Source organism: Stigmatopora nigra, chromosome 7, assembly GCF_051989575.1.
Source record: "Stigmatopora nigra isolate UIUO_SnigA chromosome 7, RoL_Snig_1.1, whole genome shotgun sequence".
Lineage (NCBI taxonomy): Eukaryota > Metazoa > Chordata > Actinopteri > Syngnathiformes > Syngnathidae > Stigmatopora > Stigmatopora nigra.
Window position 1 is genome coordinate 15703872 of NC_135514.1, and position 17204 is coordinate 15721075.

Sequence of the window (17204 nt, forward strand, 5' to 3'; positions counted from 1 at the left end):
ATGCTTAAAGCACAGGTGTCAAAGCGGCGGCCCGGGGGGCCGAATGTGGCCCGCCACATCATTTTGTGTGGCCCGGAAAGTCAATCATGAGTGCCAATTTTCTGTTTTAGGATCAAATTAAAATGAAGAGTATACATTTATATTAAATTTCCTGATTTCCCCCCATTTAAATCAATCAGTCATTTTTTATCCATTTTCTGTTTTTAGTTCAAAAATCATCATGTAAAATCTAAAATGTATTTAAAAAAATACATACAATGCATATAATTAATGAAAAAAAATGATGGATAAATGTATTAATAAACTCACCTATGAGAAGCAAGTTGTGGGCAGGAGTGGCCATTCATCCTTCTGTTTTTCAAATTGAAAACTAAGTTCATGGTTAGTAGACACAATCCATTTGAAGTGGGAAGGTTGGCACGTCTAGGACTGTTAATGGATGACAACGTGTTAGTAAACATATACTAAAGGCATTCATGGGTTCCGATACATTGATTTATAAGCAAGTTTATTACCAGATTCTCTTTGAGTGTCAATCCTCCTTCTGCTGTGTTGACCCCCCCACCCCCCCCCCCCCTCCCAATTTAAAGGAGCACGAAAGAGTTAACTCGTGATTTAAAAATGATTCAACTGACCCATATTCATACATGTATGTATTTTTTATGCTGACTTGGTTTTTGCTAAGTCTTCTTAATGTATGATGTCCATTTGTGTTACACTACCCCCTAGCGGCCGAGACGCACACAGCACAATCTGACATTCAACCCATCATGCTAGAAACCATTGGCCAAATATATTCATTTTTAAATAGCTTATTTTCCAAAATAAAATGGAGACCTAAGATGTATTTAATCATTTTTTTGGTCAAATTTTTATACGAAATATAGCTTAAAAAATATCATGACATTTATGTATCAGTTAAATAGAAAATTTAAACAACCATTGGACTCATTTTTAAATCGCTTATTTTCCAAAACAAAACTAAGAATAAAAATATTTTAATCATTTTTTTTTAAATTTTTTATACATTTTTTTGTTTAAACAAATCATGACTTTTATGTATCAGTTAAATATGAATTTAAACAATCATTTTAGTTATACATTTTCGTAATATGTATATAAAAATGTTATAAAAATACAATTTAGGAAGCTTTAAGTTTCATTTTTAGTTTGTCTATTCGTCTTTGTGTTATTTAGTGTTGTTTCTTCTGTTGTGTTTGCTAACCAGAGCAGAAGTAATGCTTGCTTGCTTACTTGCCCCGCCCCCCCAACTCTTTTTAACGCCCCTCCCCCTCCTCCACGGACGCTTCTGCTGCCCCTCCCCTCCCTAAAAAACAAAAACCGAAGAGAACAATTGTAGAAAAACATTTTATTGGCCAGCGTGTGGTGTGTGTGTCGGCGTGGCGAAGGGACCAACTGTCCCAACGGGTACAAAAACAAAAAAAATCAAAGCAAATGCTACAAACAACTACACAAAACAACCCCAAAACCTCCTAAAAAATACCAATAGTAGCCTTTTTATAAAGATGGTTGAAGCGACAGTGACGGAACAAAAAAAACGGGACGGGCCGGCCCGCCTGCCCCCCGAGGAGAACGCAAATCGGGGGATTTAGAGGTAGCCAGCCGGATGCTAAAAGGCTAAAGGCGAAAAGTGGGGTGTGGTGGGGGAGAGAGAAGCTTCTAGAAGAGGTAGCGCAAAACTCACTTTAAGAAAGAAGGAAAAGTTCATACCTGGACAAAGGGAGTGGGGGGAAGGAGGGGGCGAGGCCAGCGAGGTAGGCAGTGGCGGGGAAAGGGGCGGGGTTTAGGCGTCGCCGGCCAGGCCTCACAGTCGCGCTAACCAGTGTGGAACCTCAGTTTTGTTTGCGTGTCGTTTTGGGCGGGGGAGGGGGGGAAAGGGTTCAAGATGGCGGCGGCGGCGACCACGCCGCGTCCGGGAAAGGCCACGGCGAACCATTCGCCGCCGCCGCCCGTCCCGGTTCCGAAGGCGCCGGCCGGGCATCTAGTAGAAATCGGATACGTACCCCTACGCGCGCGTACAGTGTAAGTTTTGGAGGTGGAGACTTTTTACAGCGTTTTTGCCTCGCGGCCTCCGTCAAACAGTGTTTTTGGAATTTGCTTTCGGCGCCGCCGTCCCACCGAGCCCTGAGTGTGTGTGTGTGAGTGGGTGAGTGGGTGAGTGTGTGCGCGCCCGAGAAAAGTGTTGCTTGGTCGAGCGCTACTTTTGGACAAAATGGCCGAACGACAGAGGCTGCGAGGAAGCGCTTTTTGCGTCTCAGTTGTCTGCCGCGCGGCCGCCAGAGGGCGCCGGGGGGAGAGGGGGCACCGCTTCGGCCTGGGCGGCCACGGGTCCGGGATCTGGGGCGCACAAAAAAATAAATAAATAAATAAAATAAACGATGACGAACAAGGGATGAGTAATGTGATGGAAATGATTGGGGAGGGGCTATGGGCATCTGGTGGGGGGTTGGCATGGGCCAATGGGAGTCCTTATATTTGGTTTTGAAACAGTAGGGTTGATGGGCTCATCTCAGAGGGGCGGGGGCCTCTTTATTTTTTGCTCCAAAACAACTCACCCAGTCAAAAAGGATTGGACATCTAGTGGTGGCATAGATTGGGAAATAACCGATTTCAGCTCAAGTATTCGAGATATTTCTGGTTAAAGTTAAAACAAAAATACAAATTTGCCGCCTAATTCCACCCGAAAATATGCTTTAGCTACAAATTGAGGCTAATTTGCTTTGACACGATGGATTTTTTTTTTTTGTGGTTATGTTTCATGGCTGGCAATTTCTGACCTTGCTCCAGCACCCCACCCTCGTGTGAATAAGCAGTGATGAGCGAATGACCGCGGTAGCGCAAGACTCACACATGCCGTTGGGTGCTCCGGGATGGCGCGGGGGCATCATGGGCGGCATTCCTCCGGGCGGGGGTCCGGCGGCCGCCGCGGGGGGGCCGCTCAACATGCGCCCGGGCACGGGTCCGGGTCCCATGGGACCTGCGCAAAAAGATACGGAAAAAATGTTAACGGTACGGGTCGTTTATCCGGCGGGAGAAGGCGCAAACTCACCCGTTTGACCGGGGTGAAGGGGCACCATGGCGTGGTGAGCCATGGGGGGGAAACCCGGGTGCAAGGCCGCACCGGGCAACGGGCCTCCGTGGTGAGGAGGCGGAGCTCCGTGGTGCGGAGGAGGTGCTGGGCCGCCGGGGTGCATGGCCGGGGGTCCCGGGTGGGGACCGGGTTGTCCCTGCGCTTGGGCTTGGGCGGCGGCTGCCGCGGCTGCTGCTGCCGCCGCCGCTTGCTGTTGTTGCTGTTGCTCCATCTGCTGGCGGGCTTTCATCTCGGCGTACTTGAGCTGCTCCATGTGGAAGGCTTGGCGTTCCGTCAACAGCTGTTGACGTTGAAGCTCCAACTGTAAAGGGAAAGACGCCATTTTGTCATGGGTCATTTTTTTTGGTCCATTTTGGAAGACGTACCGCCTCCTTCTCGCGATCCATGATGGTTTCCAGTTCCTCAAAGTGCCTCAACTTGATCTCCAACTTCTTCATCTGCGTCTCCACCAGGAGAGCCACCAAAGACTTGATCTTTCTCTCCTCCACGGCCGCCAAGTGCTGAAATCGGAAAAAAAAGACACCGAGAAACATTAAGAAGACGTTTGACCACAAAAACAAGTTTCGTCCAATCCTAAAGGAGTTTGTTCAAGAGTCAACAGTAGCCCCAAAAGTTACAAGTACGTAAATAATTCATAATACAGAAGTACAATGTCATTTGTGCCATTTTTTCCGAACAATTACCTGATATAAACACTTGGGGACAGTTGCTCATGAACTGATATGTTGATCTTGGACACTTCAAACATGTCCCACAATAGTAAGTCTCATTTAGGCACCCTTTGGGGCATGGACACAGATATAAGTATATAATTTATCAAGAGGGACTATTCTCAAGTGGACAAATTAGTTTTCCTGGCAAAAAAAATTGCGTCTTTTTAAATTGTTACACTTTAAAGGGGACCAGATAAGTTAACATTTTTAATGGACCCCTTTAAATTTTTGACGATATAAAAGTGTCCGAGGGTTTTACACAAATTTAGTCTATGTCAAGAAAAAATAAAATATTTGAAGGAGCACCACCAGCGGACAATGTTAAAAATGTTAAAACTCGGTAGCCTTTATTAGGATTAAAGTCCTTCCTCGTATACGTTTTTTTTTATCGAAGATCAAGTCTTTCAATTTTCCAATTCTTCACGAAGCTGGTCAAAGTTAAACACCGCCCACGTCATAAACCCTAATATTGAGTCACGGGTAGCCATTTTGTAAGAATATACGAGGAAAACAAGGCGAACTTGAAGAAGGCATGCAGATATGTCAACACACAACTTGGCCAAAAGAAATGAACATTATTTTTCGTCTTCTTTTAACATGATCCATCATGTATTTTTTTCCTCTTCTGTCGTTCCGTGACTTTTTGTCTGAAGTTCCCCCTCGACGGACGAGGCGGACAATTGCGCCAAAAACTGCGCCAAGGCCGATTTCTTTTGCCTGCGTTTGACAATTTTCCTAAAATACAGTAGACAAACGTGCTCAAAATGGCCGATGGCGCTGCGGCACCACCTTTTCTGCGGATGGTTTAGCTCCACAAATTGCGAAATCTCGTCAAACTTGTCCATCATTTCCAGTATCCTCTCCGTGTCCACCGCCACTTGCTCCTCCTCCTCGCCAATTTCCTGAGCCGAACGCTGCATGGCCTCCAACTCCTTGAGTTCCTCGGTGTTCAGTTCTTCTCGGTGTCCCTCCATCAAGTCCTCCACGTCCTCCAGATCCATCTCCAAGCCCATGGCGGTACCCAGCAGGACGATTTCCTCCATCACGGGTTGAGGTTGGGCTTCCAGATCCGACCGGAACCCCCCCAGGTCACCCGGCCACAAGTTCCTCCAGGCGGCGTGGATATCTTGAGCCGTCACGCCCTCCCACGCCATGTCAATCAAAGTCAAAGCCACCACGATGTCAAAATTGTGTTCCCAGAAGTCCCTCAGCGTACATTGGGTGTACTCGGTGACATCAGAACACATCTTGAAGAGGAATTTAGTGTAGAGTTTGCGGAAACTCATGGGGACGGCTTGCTGGTCCAAGACCTGGAAGGGAGGGGCGATATTAGGGGGAAGAAAAACCACCTTGATGAAGGACAGTTCTTCCGGGAGGTCGGCCCGAAGGTCTTTTGAATGGGCGGGGACGTTGTCCAGGACCAGGAGACACTCCCCGGGCAGTCCCCGGTCTCGGAGGAAGGCCTGGACGGTCGGGCTGAAAACCGAAGTGAGCCAATCGACGAAAAGCCGGCGCGTGACGGACGCCGCGGCGTCGGACCTCCACAGGACGTGAAGTCGATCCTTGGAGATCTTGTGGGCGTGGAACGCCGGCGGGTTTTCCGAGTGGTAGACCGACAGGGGCTTGATTTTGCAGTCTCCGCTGGCGTTGCAGGAGAGCGTTAGCGTCAAGCGGTCCTTAGCGGGGGTGTGGCCCGCCGCGCCCTTCTCCTCCAGCGCGATGGAGGTGCGGCGCGGCATCTTCTTCCAGAAGAGACCGGTGTGGTCGCAGGTGAAAACCTGCTGCGGGAGGTAGTTGCCTTCTTCTAGGAGCCGTCGGAAAGCGTGGGTGAAGCCTTCCGCCACCTGCTGGTCTTGGCTGAAGTTCTCCAGGGAGTGGCGCTCTACCCTCCTGGTGAATTTTTGCAACCAGCCGTGCGAGGCTTTGAAATCCAAGGGTGGGCGCTCCTCCGAGGGACCCACCCTCTCCTTGAGGAGGTCGGCGAAGATGTCCATGGCCTTCTCCGAGATGGTGGACTTTGTCAGCTTATCCCCGGCCAGTTCCTTCTCGCGGATCCAGAGGACCAGGAGGCGTTCCATCTCGTCGTGGAGGGCCGATCTCTTCTTGGACATGATGGACAGGCCGTGGGAGGGGATCATGGCTTTGAGGGCCGTCTTCTGCTTGATGATGGTGGACACGGTGGAGGTGTTTCGGCCATATTGCCTGGCGACGTCGCTCAGGCGCATGCCGCTCTCGTATTTTTTGATCATCTCCTGTTTGACTTCGATGGATAAGACGCTCCGCTTCCTCTTTTTGATCGGAACATTCTTGTGGTGGTCCGGGATGAAAAACAAAAGAATAAAAAGTTGCCGTAAGCATACTCGGACCAAAAGAAAAAAACCCAGACGGAGAACGTGCCACGCCCAATCGGAGCATCGTGGAGAAGATTCCGTTTTTCCTAACTTGGTATTTTCTTTTTGTAAGTCGAGACGAAATTTCAGGGGGGTTTTCCAACTCGGATTGGTCGCCGTTGACCAGATGAGGTGATGAAACTGATTTTTTGATGGACATGGGTGGCAAAGGGGCGGCCCGCGGGCCCAATGTGGCCCGCCGGGTCATTTTGTGCGGCCCGAGAAATGAGTGCCCACTTTCTGTTTTACTATCAAATTCAAATGAGTAAATTATAAGATAGTATGGATGTATATTACATTTCCTGGTTAAAAATAAAGCGAGTTCAAACTACCGTACTTTCACGACCATAAGGCGCACTTAAGTCTTAAATGTTCTACAAAATAGACAGGGCGCCTTATAATCCAGAGCGCCTTATATATGGAAAAAAATGAAATGTGTCATTCATTGAGGGTGCGCCTCATGGTCGTGAAAATACGGTAGTCTTGCTAGCAAATAGCCAGGAGGATGTGATTTTGTATCACCGCCAAAATAAAAGCCGCTGGCCATCCATCACAATCCGCAAAGACCCAACGGGATTTTAACGCCATCTACTTTGCAAGGCATTGAAGATACGTCACCTTGGCTTTGGTGGCGGCGGACGCCAAAGCGGCGGCCGCCGCCGTGGCGATGTTTCCTTCTCCGATGTCGTGCTCCAGCTTCTTCCTCTTCTCCTCGCCTTCCTCCTCCGCCGCCACCGCCGCGGTGGCTTTCTCCTCCTTTTCCTGCTCGCTGGAGGACGTCTCCATGGTTTCGTCTTCGTCTGTGGTTGGGGACAAAAACAAAGTCAGTCGGCGCTTCTACTCAAATAAAGATGGCGGCGCAATGACCCTACCGGCAGGAACGGGCTTGGCTTCCTGTCCTTCTTCGCTGTCGTCGTCTCGCTCCGACGCGTCCCCGGCGTCCTTGCGGACCTTCTCCGGGGGGTCCGCTTTGTCGTTTTTCTCGGCGGACTCGCTGGGTTTCTCGGCCTCGTCTTTGGACTCGGCCTGGGTAAGTACGGCAGACATTTTGGATTTTGTCAAACTAGCGAGGGACGCGCAATTGGACAAGACTGTCTTTGACTTACTGAATTTTCTCGCCAATAGTCCACACCCTTAAAATGGTTGGATTTTTTCAATTTCCCTCATATAAGCCGTACCCTTAAAATGGTTGAATTTGACAATTTCCCTCGTATAAGCCGCACCCCCCGATTCCCAATTTTCGCCTCCATACTCATCGTTTTGATACAGAGTAAAAATGTGTCACTTTAAGGGAAAAATCTTGATCATTATGAATTTTGAAATAAATGATTTGTGCGCAGATAAGCCGCACCCTCGACTCGATTTTTTTTGCGAGAAATTCGGCGTACATGTGAGAAAATACAGTAGGATTTTTTGGGACGGTTTTTATCAGAAGACAATAGAGACGTGGTGTCCTCACCTTGTCCCCCTGTTGAGAGTCCGTGTCCGTCTCAGTCTTTTCAGCAGGACTTTCTGTGGGCTCTACAAGGGATGCCAAAGAGACACAAAAGCCAAATATGAATGTTTTCTGATAGTTTTTAGCAATTAAAGTGAAAATAACCTATTGTTTAACCTTTTTTCTGCATTTAACTATTTTTTATGTCCATTGTTTTCTATATGTGACACGTGACATATTTCTCAACGTGGCGAAAGCGCGCGCACTGATTCCACGTGAGGTTTTAATCTGTAAACTAACATGGGCATGGCAGAGAGAAAAACATCCTAAGTGAGATTTGATCCACAGAATAACATATGATGAAGGGAGGAGTGGAAGATAAACATGATGTGCAATGACCCACTTTTGCTCGGGTCCCCCTCGGGCCCCTCCCTCCCCCCAGTCCCTTAGCCCATCTGCTCACTAGTTTTAATCCACTGGTTAACGTGGCAGAATGCGAAAAGGCATTACAAAAACAGCTGCATCTCTACTGTCCTCTAGTGTTTGCACTCGGGAATACATAGATGTAGATTTCAATGGGAGGTTTTGTGTCAATTGCGCAAATTTTTTAAATTAATTAGGGATGATAAGATCATTACGATGAATTACCTTGATTAATTTTAATTTAATTTACATAGTTTATAGATCGTTTAAAGCCCAAATTCTTTGTTATGCCTTTTAAGATTTACCATATTATAAACAAAAGTAGTAAAAAAGAAAATATTTAGATTATTATTGCAAATAACAGTCGATACGTGTTTTTGTTCCATTTTGGGACTACATTAAATTACAAAAAAAAAATACTCTACACAAATGTAATACAAAGTATTATTTTGTGTCAACGCGAGCGAGCAGTTCCACGCGACTCACCCGTCTTCTCGGGTTCTTCCGGGGCGGTCCCGGCGATCCCGCTGCTCTCCAGTCCGAAGGCGGGGTCCACCTTGCCCGTGTTCCTGGCCGCCTCCTGGACCTTCTTCACGTGGGCCTCCACCAGTTCGGCGGGGACTTCTTCACGCACGCGGGAGAACTCCTCTGCGCAACATCCACACATGAATTATCATCATCATTATCATTACTCTTTTTAAATCCGACATTACCCAGCGCGGCCTTGGCGGCGGCGGAAGCCACCCTGGGGTCCACCACGGAGGCCAGGAAGGCCACGGTGCTCATGACGGGGTTCCCGGACTGGCTGAAGGGGATGGGCTGGTAGGCCAGCGGTCCCAGCGACGCCTCCGAGCTCTCCAGGTAAGGGTCCTCGATGGGCAGGCGCAGGAAGTGCAGGATGCACTCGTCTTGGGTGCGCGAGCCCACGTGCTCCGACACTTTGTTCCAGTCGTCCTTGTACATCTCCAGGGCCTGCCCACAACGGGATCCGATGCTCGGGGATGGCTTCCTCGCGGAGGAGGCTTGGAGGAACTCACCTCCAGTAGGAGTAGGGTCTCCTGCTCGGTCCATTCTCGCGTGGACACCAACGATTTGACCTGAAAGCAACATCGATACACAAATTCAGCAAAGTGTATTGTATTATTTGGACTATAAGAGGCCTTTTTTCCAATTCAGTGCTGAATCATTTAAGGTAAGGGTTAACGTCAACTTGATTTCACGTGGGCGGGACCATATTAGATAGAATATTTCCATTTTTTTATATAAATGGATTCGAAAAAGTGGATTAAAAGCTCGGAATATTCTGTTTTTTACAGATCCAAAACAATGTTTATTTGAGCTTTTTTAAAATATATTTTTAGATTTTGCAAAATGATTTCTGAACTAAAAACACAGAAAAATTGATTAAAAAAATGACAATTATTGATTTAAAAAGGGGGGAAAATCTGGAAATGGAATATCCATCTCTACTCTTAATTTGAATTTGATCCTAAAACAAAGTTGCCACTCATTATTAACTTTCCCGTCATGTTTTATGCAAGATTTGCTTGTTTCTTTCCCTTGAATTCCATCCAGATACGTCAAAAGTAATATTATTTATCGATTTACCAGTGTATCTTTTCTCTAGTTTTAAATAAATGGCCACTTAGTTTTGACTTTTGTGCAGGCCCCGCCCCCTTTTGCATGCCAGGCCTCTTTTGTGCGCATATAAGCCGCACTCTTCACTCTATGATTTTTTTTAATAGCGACAAATACGACGTATATACACAAGATGATACGGTATTCGGAACATTTCCTACCTTAGAGTTCTTCTTGTACTGGTCGGTGCGCAGGCCAAAGTTCTGGAGGTCGATGGCTTTGTCCTTCAACTTGTCCGAAAAGTTTGGCATCTGCTGCGGAGGCGGGATCTGCCCAGACCGGACGGAGCATCACGTGGCCGTCGGACGCCGTCGACTGGACAGACTTACCGGCGGAGGTCTGTGGTTGAGAGGCATCAGGCCGGAAGGCGTGTCGGCCAGCACCGTGAAGTGGGGGGTGGGCGGGGGGCCCATGGGCAGGGGTCGGCTGTCAGAGTCCACCTGGTAGTTGACCAGACCCCACTGCTCCAAGAAGGCGTGGACCCTGCACCACAAAAATGACCTTTCTTTTTAACCAACATTGAACTGATATTCCCTCTTTTAAATCTATCAATGTCATTTTCTAATCCATTTTTTTATGTTTTTAGTTCAAAAATCATTTTGTAAAATCAAAAAATATATAAAAAAGGCTGAATAAAACTGTTTTAGATCTATAAAAAACGGAATATTCAGGGTTTTAATCTAGTTATTTAATCCATAATTGTAATTTTTTTAATCCATTTTCTTCTGTTTTTAGTTCAAAAATATTTAGTAAAATATATAAAAAAGGCTAAATTAAACTGTATTAGATCTATAAAATACTGAATATTCAGGGATTTGAATCTAGTTTTTAATCCATAATTGAAATTTGTTTAATCCATTTTCTTCTGTGTTTTTAGTTCAAAAATCATTTAGTAAAATCTAAAAAATAGCTCAAATAAACATTGTTTTAGACCTATAAAAACGGAATATTCAGGGATTTTCATCCAGTTCTTTTAATCCATATTTATAAAAAAAATTATCTAAATATTCTATCAAAAATGGTCCACATGAGACCGAGTTGACGTTAAAGCGCCCCCGCGAACCAACCCGAGTCTGACCCCCCCCTTGATTTGTCTAATTACTGACCTCATAATGGCGCACACGTCCCCCGTCAGATTCCTGCGGCAGGATGTGGAGGTGAGGTACTCTTGGGGGTTGAGGCGGTAAGTGTCGATCATGAAATTGCGGTAGGCCAAGTATCTGTTCGAGAGAGACGTCAAAATGTCATTCTTCTGTCCTTCAATTTGAATTGCTGCCTCTGCCACTGACATTTCTGGCGTCTTGGACTTGTTCTTCCCGTTGAAGAACTCCGGCAGGGCTCTCCTCTCAATTTCGTGGATGCTACAAACAGAGAAAGAAAGTTGGTCTGGAAGGCTGGGGACGTGGACGTTGGGGACGTGGACAATTTGTGTCCCACTCACCAGTTGTAGTCGAACCAGGCGCTGTAGCTGGGGATGATGATGTGGTGCGTCTGCTCCGTCACGTTGTCCTCGCCGGCGTCCATCAGGCGGCTGATTTCCGCTTTGCTTTGGTCTTCGTCATCCTGAGGACAACACTGATCAGCCTTACATTATTCTATATTTGAATGCTTTGCTTTATTTAGGTTTAGTAAAAGTGACATTATAATAGATTTGCTTGCCATGAAGAATGCTTTGCTTTAACTTAGCTTATTAACATGAAAAAAGTCTTATGGAATAAATAAGCCAAAAAGAGGCATCGATTCGGCACAATCATCTTGACCTAAAAACGCGTGGGGATCAATTCTCAAGGTGCTCGGACGTTTGGTCGTCCAGACATTTGGTCGCCCAGACGGTTGGTCGCCCGGACGTTTGGTCGCCCGGACGTTTGGTCGCCCGGACGTTTGGTCGCCTGGACGTTTGGTCGCCCGGACATTTGACAACATGACAGAGTTTACTGTTGAAAGCAGCTCTCAAAATTATATTCATACTTCAAATAAATATAATTATATTGGAGAGTTTAATATCTAAGTACTGTTTAATATCTATGTGCTGTTTAATATCTATGTACTGTTGAAAACAATAGATATTTAGATCTTAAACTCTCTCTCATGAATATAATTTTCAGAACTGGTTTCAACAACACTTAGATATTAAACAGTATTACAGATATTTAACAGTACTTAGATATTAAACTGAGTCTCATGAGTATAATTTTGAGAGCTGGTTTCAACGGGGACCAAACGTCCGGTCCCAATTCTCTCTTGCAAGATGTCTGTTTTATTGGCGCGTAGATTTGGTAATACCTATTGGTCAACCTATCAGTTAGCCAACAATGTAATTTTGATCAGAATTAGACGAGCCTTGGATAAAAAAACTCCTTACCTTTCCGCCAGAGAGCACGGAATCGTCCTCCATATCGTCTGCGTAAAGAAGCGACACCGTCAACGCCATTCTCCGACGGCGAGGGAAGGCGATAGGGTGAGTTACGTACCCACGTCTGCTCCGTTGTCTCCTTTGAGCGGCGCGTTGTCGGCGTCTTTCTTGGAATGGGCTGAGCGGACGGACATGGGGGGCGTGGTCACACGAGGGCGCCACGGTGCCGAGGACCTCGAGGGGGGTTGGGAACGTACCGTTTTTGGAAACGCTGCCCTCCTCCATGCTGGCGCCAGCGGACGAGTCGTCCGGGTCCTTGGAGTTGTCGTCCTCCGTGTCGTCCTCTTCGCCGCGGTGTCCTCGCCGTTTCCAGTAATGGCCTTGGTTCCTGGAAAAGTTCATTTCCCCATAAGACTTTATTTAAATATACACCAGAACGATGAGTGGACGTCTATCATGTCGTCTATAGGACACACTTGTAACCGTTAATCAAAATGTATATTTATCTGTACTGATGGCAGTCATTTTTTTCCATCCACAAAATAAAATGGGAATGATACATCTGTAATCAAATGATTGTTTTTTTTTGTATCATTACCATGTTTCAATTTTTTTCTCCTTACGACGCGCATTAAGAGACATTTAGGTCAAGTTAGAAAAGGACGGGGGAAACTTTGGCCTACCCCTTTTTGCCGCCTTTTTTGCGCGACTCTGCGGGCGTGCTGGGCGGCGAGGGCGAGCGCCTCCTCTTCTTGCCGGCGGCGGAGGCGGCGGCGTTGGTCTTGCGCTCCTTACGATCGGGCGTGCGGGAAGACGACTGATCAGACAAAGGCCCGAGGCCGAGCGAGGGAGGGATGGAGGATGACATAAGAGAGTGGCAGAATGAGAGGATGAAACATTCTCACAAACACAACGGAGGAGGAGAAGGAGGAGGAAGGAGGAACAGGGGAGAAGAAAGAAGGAGGAAGATGCAGTAGCGCCGACTTTCCAGCAGGGTTCCTTTACGCTGGAAATTTTGTTCTTTTTTGCAACGGTAGAAGTTGAATTTGAAGGGATTTTTGCATACCATTTGGAGGACTAAAATAGATCATAAACCGGGCCATTTTAGTTGTACTTTTTTGTTTCAATAGTGTAAATATACAAATATGATAAAAGAAGGAGCCATGTGCTTCATAATGATACATTTTGTTACTTATCTTAACTCTGAGGAAGTATTTTGTGTCCCGTTAAACTAACATTAAATCCAAGCAATTTGTCTAAAATGGCCGAATAAAAAAAAATAAATAAATACTGTGGGTCATATTTTTCGTCCATTTTGACTTAAGAATGAACTCGTTTTTAATAAATTGGACGTTAATCGCCGTCAATGGCAAAGAAAGAGCAACCGGGAGGTCCTTTGGAAGAAGAGAAAAAGGGAATTAAGAAGGGATGATGACAGACAAGACAAACAAACAAGCAACTCCATGCAAAAAGACATTATTCAACAAGCAGACACCAGTGCGTCTAAGAATTGTGCGACCGAATGAAAATGGAAGAAGGAGTTGTTACCTCCTCCTCTTTCAGATAGACCTTCTGACGGAAGCTGACAGGTTTTTTGTTGTCGTCCACCTCGTAGTCTTCCTCGTTCATCCACTCGTTAAAGGCGTCCGTGTCCAGGACCCACCGGGCGTGGACCTGTCCATACGGGAGGACAAATTATTCAATAAAAACATCCATATAAAAGCAGCAACAACAAAAAAATAAATGACCAGAACTGGATCAAAAAGCCTTGATTTTTTTTATAGATCTAAAACAATGTTTAGCTTTTTTAAATATATTTTTAGATTTTACAAAATGATTTTTGAACTAAAAACACAGAAAAAAATGATTTAAAAAATGACAATTATCGATTTAAAAGGGGGAAAATCAGAAAATTTAATATATATCTATATCATTTGAATTTGATCCTAAAACAGAAAGTCGCCACTCATCATTGACTTTCCCGGGCCGCACAAAGCAAAGTGGCGGGCCAGATTTGGCCCCGGGGCCGCCACTTTGACACAGGTGTCTTAAAATTGGCTCACCTTCCACGGTCGTTCAGCACTAGGCGGCTCCTCCACGTCGGCATCCACCTCGCCGCCCGGCATCCAAGTGTCATAGCTGGAAAAAAAAGACGTTTTCGTTCATTGGTGGTAATGTCTCGTCCTTGACGGACTCCCATCTTTTACTCACCTGTCTGGGTAGAGACCCCAGTGAACCAGAACCTGCTTGTCCTTCCTCAGGACGGGACGCAGCCACTCGTCTGCCATATTTAAAAATATATATGAACATATGTCAAAAGAAAGAAGGCCAAAAGTGAAAGTTCCCACCTTCGTCCTGCTGCAAAGGACTGGGGAAAATGAGATGGGTGGCCTTGGACTTGTCTTCGGTGATGGAACCCTGCAAGGAGACCGGTCAGGTTCTCGGAAAAAGGTCACGGGGCGGGCGTCACGCTCACCTGGAGCCTCTTGATGGCGTCTTTCAGCTTACTGGCTTGCTTGGCCTCCAAATCGGGAGACAAGAAGACGGTGGGGCGAGTCAGGCAGTTGTTCTGGAAGGAAGAAGACGTTTGTTTGGGTGGGGTTAAAGGTGAAGAGGTCAAAGGTCACGGGGCAGAGATGACATACAGTTGTATTTCTATCTACAAAAGTAATTGGCTCCATAGCTTTTTTCGTAACTTGAAAATTTCGTAAGTGGAGGTGTACTTTATATGTAAATTCTCTAATTCATTCCACACAACTACCAACTAAACCCTTTAAAATGTGTCAAAGTATTCTAATTTTGTGGGAAAGATGTGATGTAAGACACAAAAACGAGAGAAAATTAAAAGGAATTGATTGTTTAATGTCTTATAATAAATAATGTCCCTTCGCGGCCGTTTTTTGTACTATGTTTTAGACGCTTACGTGTGTGCGTAAATATGTGCCACGATTATATTCCATCCAATATTTTCTAGATGGACATACCTGCACCAAGTTCTTCTCCACATTCAAAAACATCTCCACATTCCTGTCCATACGGGACGGGCTCTGCAAGTCAAAGCGCCTCCTAAAACAAGCAGCCGAAACAACCAGTATGTGAAGTTGTATAAAAAAAATATAAAAAGTGAAAAAGATTCCAAGCGCAAACTCACCAGCCCTGCTCGCTTTTAAACTTGTAGACGGAGCCCAGGATGTGGCAGAGAGCGCCCCCTGCCTTCATGTCCAGGAAGCACTTAGCCTTGAGGGAGAAGATGAGCAGTGAGACAGACGCCATTGATTGATTCAATTATGGATTTCAACATGCTTATCTAAAATAAACAAAGGTAATAACAATCTGGTGTAACTTTAAAAAAACAAAATATTACTGCCATATAACATAATTTCAGATATTCTACAATTCCTGCATTTACGTGCATAATCTGTTCTTTTATATGACCTGTTCCTCATCATAATACATTTTTAAAAACTTGCCTAAACAAGAGTATTGCTTTGTCCCCACACCAATGTTGTTTCATAACATCCCTCCCATCGTGGATTATAGAACAAAGTGAATTTGCCAAAGATGAATATCAAAATGGCTACCGGCAACTTGGTGAGGGCGGGATTGTTGACTTTGCGCCCGAACGAGTCCTCCTGGAACTGGAGAAGTTGCACCACCAGGCCAGCCAAGGATTTGCTTGAGGGGGAGTCGTTCTGCACATACTAGCACACACAAGTACACATATTTTACAAAAAAAATAATAATAATTCTGCAACATCACATTGACAATTCGTCTATCGATTCAAAACACGACTGAAATGAACTTTAAATGCGTGTTTTGGGTGAAAATAAACGGTGACAGCACTACCACTCCGGTCCACTGGGTGGCAGCACCGAACACTCGCCCCTAGCCATCTTCCGAAATAACTGCACAAATGGAGTTTAAATGCCCCAAAAACAACAATATTCTACCTCAGTATTGTAGCACCAAAGATATGTTGTACAGTTCTAACTTCAATACATTATTTGGTATACATATTAATTATATTATTATACATTGAATGCCCATGCTAATGTTTTGAACAACCATTGTATTAATGTAAGAAATTTAAACTTTGCTGCTACGTATACAGTAAACATACACAAAACACAATAGTTAACCTCATATGCACCCATTGTCTGTGTTAGACGTCCAATCTTTTGGCTTTTCTCATCTGTCGGGTGTAAATTGAAATGAGTTTATCACTATCAGCTGTCCAATCCATTTAAAGCGGGAAAGTGGCAGCTAATAATCAAACGATGCCGACGTTGAAATACGCATGCGTGTGCACATACACACGAAGCTGTGTGAACATGACCGACCCCATATTTACCGAGTGATAAATTAATACATTGCTTATCTCGACTATCTCATTCGTTGCAAAAACAAAGCGTATATTATTCCAAATGAAGCACAACCATTCATAACATTTGTACATTTGACAATTACAACATGTAATTGTTTAATAACATTAGCAAGTGTATGCTAACCAGTGGGTTAGCTCGGGGAGTATTCGATAAAAAAGTGCGGATTTAAAAGTCACTTCAAATGTGAGCCACACTATACGTTAGTACGTAACAATTTGCTGTCATAAGCCACCCACAACAGTACATTATAGCTGGGCTAACTAACATAAAAGCGTACATTTAATGCGAAAACTAGCGTCAGTCGTCCATTATCGGCGCGCCGCGGCCTTCGTTAAAATCAATGGGAATCATGCTAATGCTAACTCAGCTAACCTTCTTGTAGTGCTTGCCGATCCACAGACGAACCGTCTCCAGTTGGGATATGGTCTCAGAACTCTCCCAGAATTTAGTTGACGGTCCTCCGTCTTTTTTGCGGGCAAGGGCAGTCCCACCACCGCCGCCGCTACCGCCTACGGGGCCGGTGGTCGGGCCGCTAGCAGTGGTCGCCGCCGTTGCCATTGTGTTTTTGTTCGCTGCGTTCGTCTTTCTGCTTCGCTCCGAGTAACCGTGTAGCCGTTACTGCGCGTGCGCAGATGGGTTTGCTCTTCAACTACCGCGAAACGCGAGATTTTGGGCATTGTGGGTAATGTAGTTTGTCAAGTTATTGTAATAAGCGGCCTTTCTACGGTGCTGTATCTCGTATAACACTTTACAG

The 17204-nt window shown here is 45.5% G+C and overlaps 1 protein-coding gene across 5 annotated transcripts; it reads right to left on the bottom strand.

Moving 5' to 3' along the window:
* Window positions 1–1354: 1354 nt before the first annotated feature.
* On the bottom strand, window positions 1355–17052 carry LOC144198897 (SWI/SNF complex subunit SMARCC1-like). 5 transcript variants are annotated; one of them, XM_077720113.1, is made up of 29 exons: window positions 16823–17052; window positions 15646–15765; window positions 15216–15301; window positions 15049–15130; window positions 14541–14633; window positions 14413–14482; window positions 14276–14345; window positions 14128–14203; window positions 13613–13738; window positions 12748–12881; window positions 12322–12452; window positions 12183–12242; window positions 12074–12111; window positions 11153–11274; window positions 11001–11072; window positions 10818–10931; window positions 10041–10194; window positions 9873–9980; window positions 9111–9170; window positions 8787–9045; window positions 8560–8721; window positions 7675–7736; window positions 7088–7241; window positions 6877–7015; window positions 6834–6843; window positions 3478–3612; window positions 3071–3413; window positions 2870–2998; window positions 1355–2358 (listed from the first exon to the last, which is right to left on the bottom strand). In XM_077720113.1, the coding sequence occupies exons 1-29, from the start codon at window positions 17006–17008 to the stop codon at window positions 2276–2278; spliced, it is 3378 nt and encodes a 1125-aa protein (XP_077576239.1). In that variant the 5' UTR covers window positions 17009–17052; the 3' UTR covers window positions 1355–2275. The 5 variants fall into 5 exon arrangements, with proteins under 5 accessions (XP_077576239.1, XP_077576240.1, XP_077576238.1 ...); XM_077720114.1 differs by having other exon boundaries at window positions 6834–7015; window positions 12748–12854; XM_077720112.1 differs by having other exon boundaries at window positions 6834–7015.
* Between the last annotated feature and the right edge of the window lie 152 nt (window positions 17053–17204).

Bases quoted from the DNA above. Each gene is read 5' to 3' on its own strand.
- LOC144198897 (XM_077720110.1), bottom strand. From the start codon at position 17,008: ATGGCAACGGCGGCGACCACTGCTAGCGGCCCGACCACCGGCCCCGTA. The intron at 14,204-14,275 runs GTGAGTAAAAGA...TTTTTTTTCCAG, and splicing joins TGGGGTCTCTACCCAGACAG to CTATGACACTTGGATGCCGG. The intron at 8,722-8,786 runs GTAATGTCGGAT...GATGTTGCGCAG, and splicing joins CGCCGCCAAGGCCGCGCTGG to AGGAGTTCTCCCGCGTGCGT.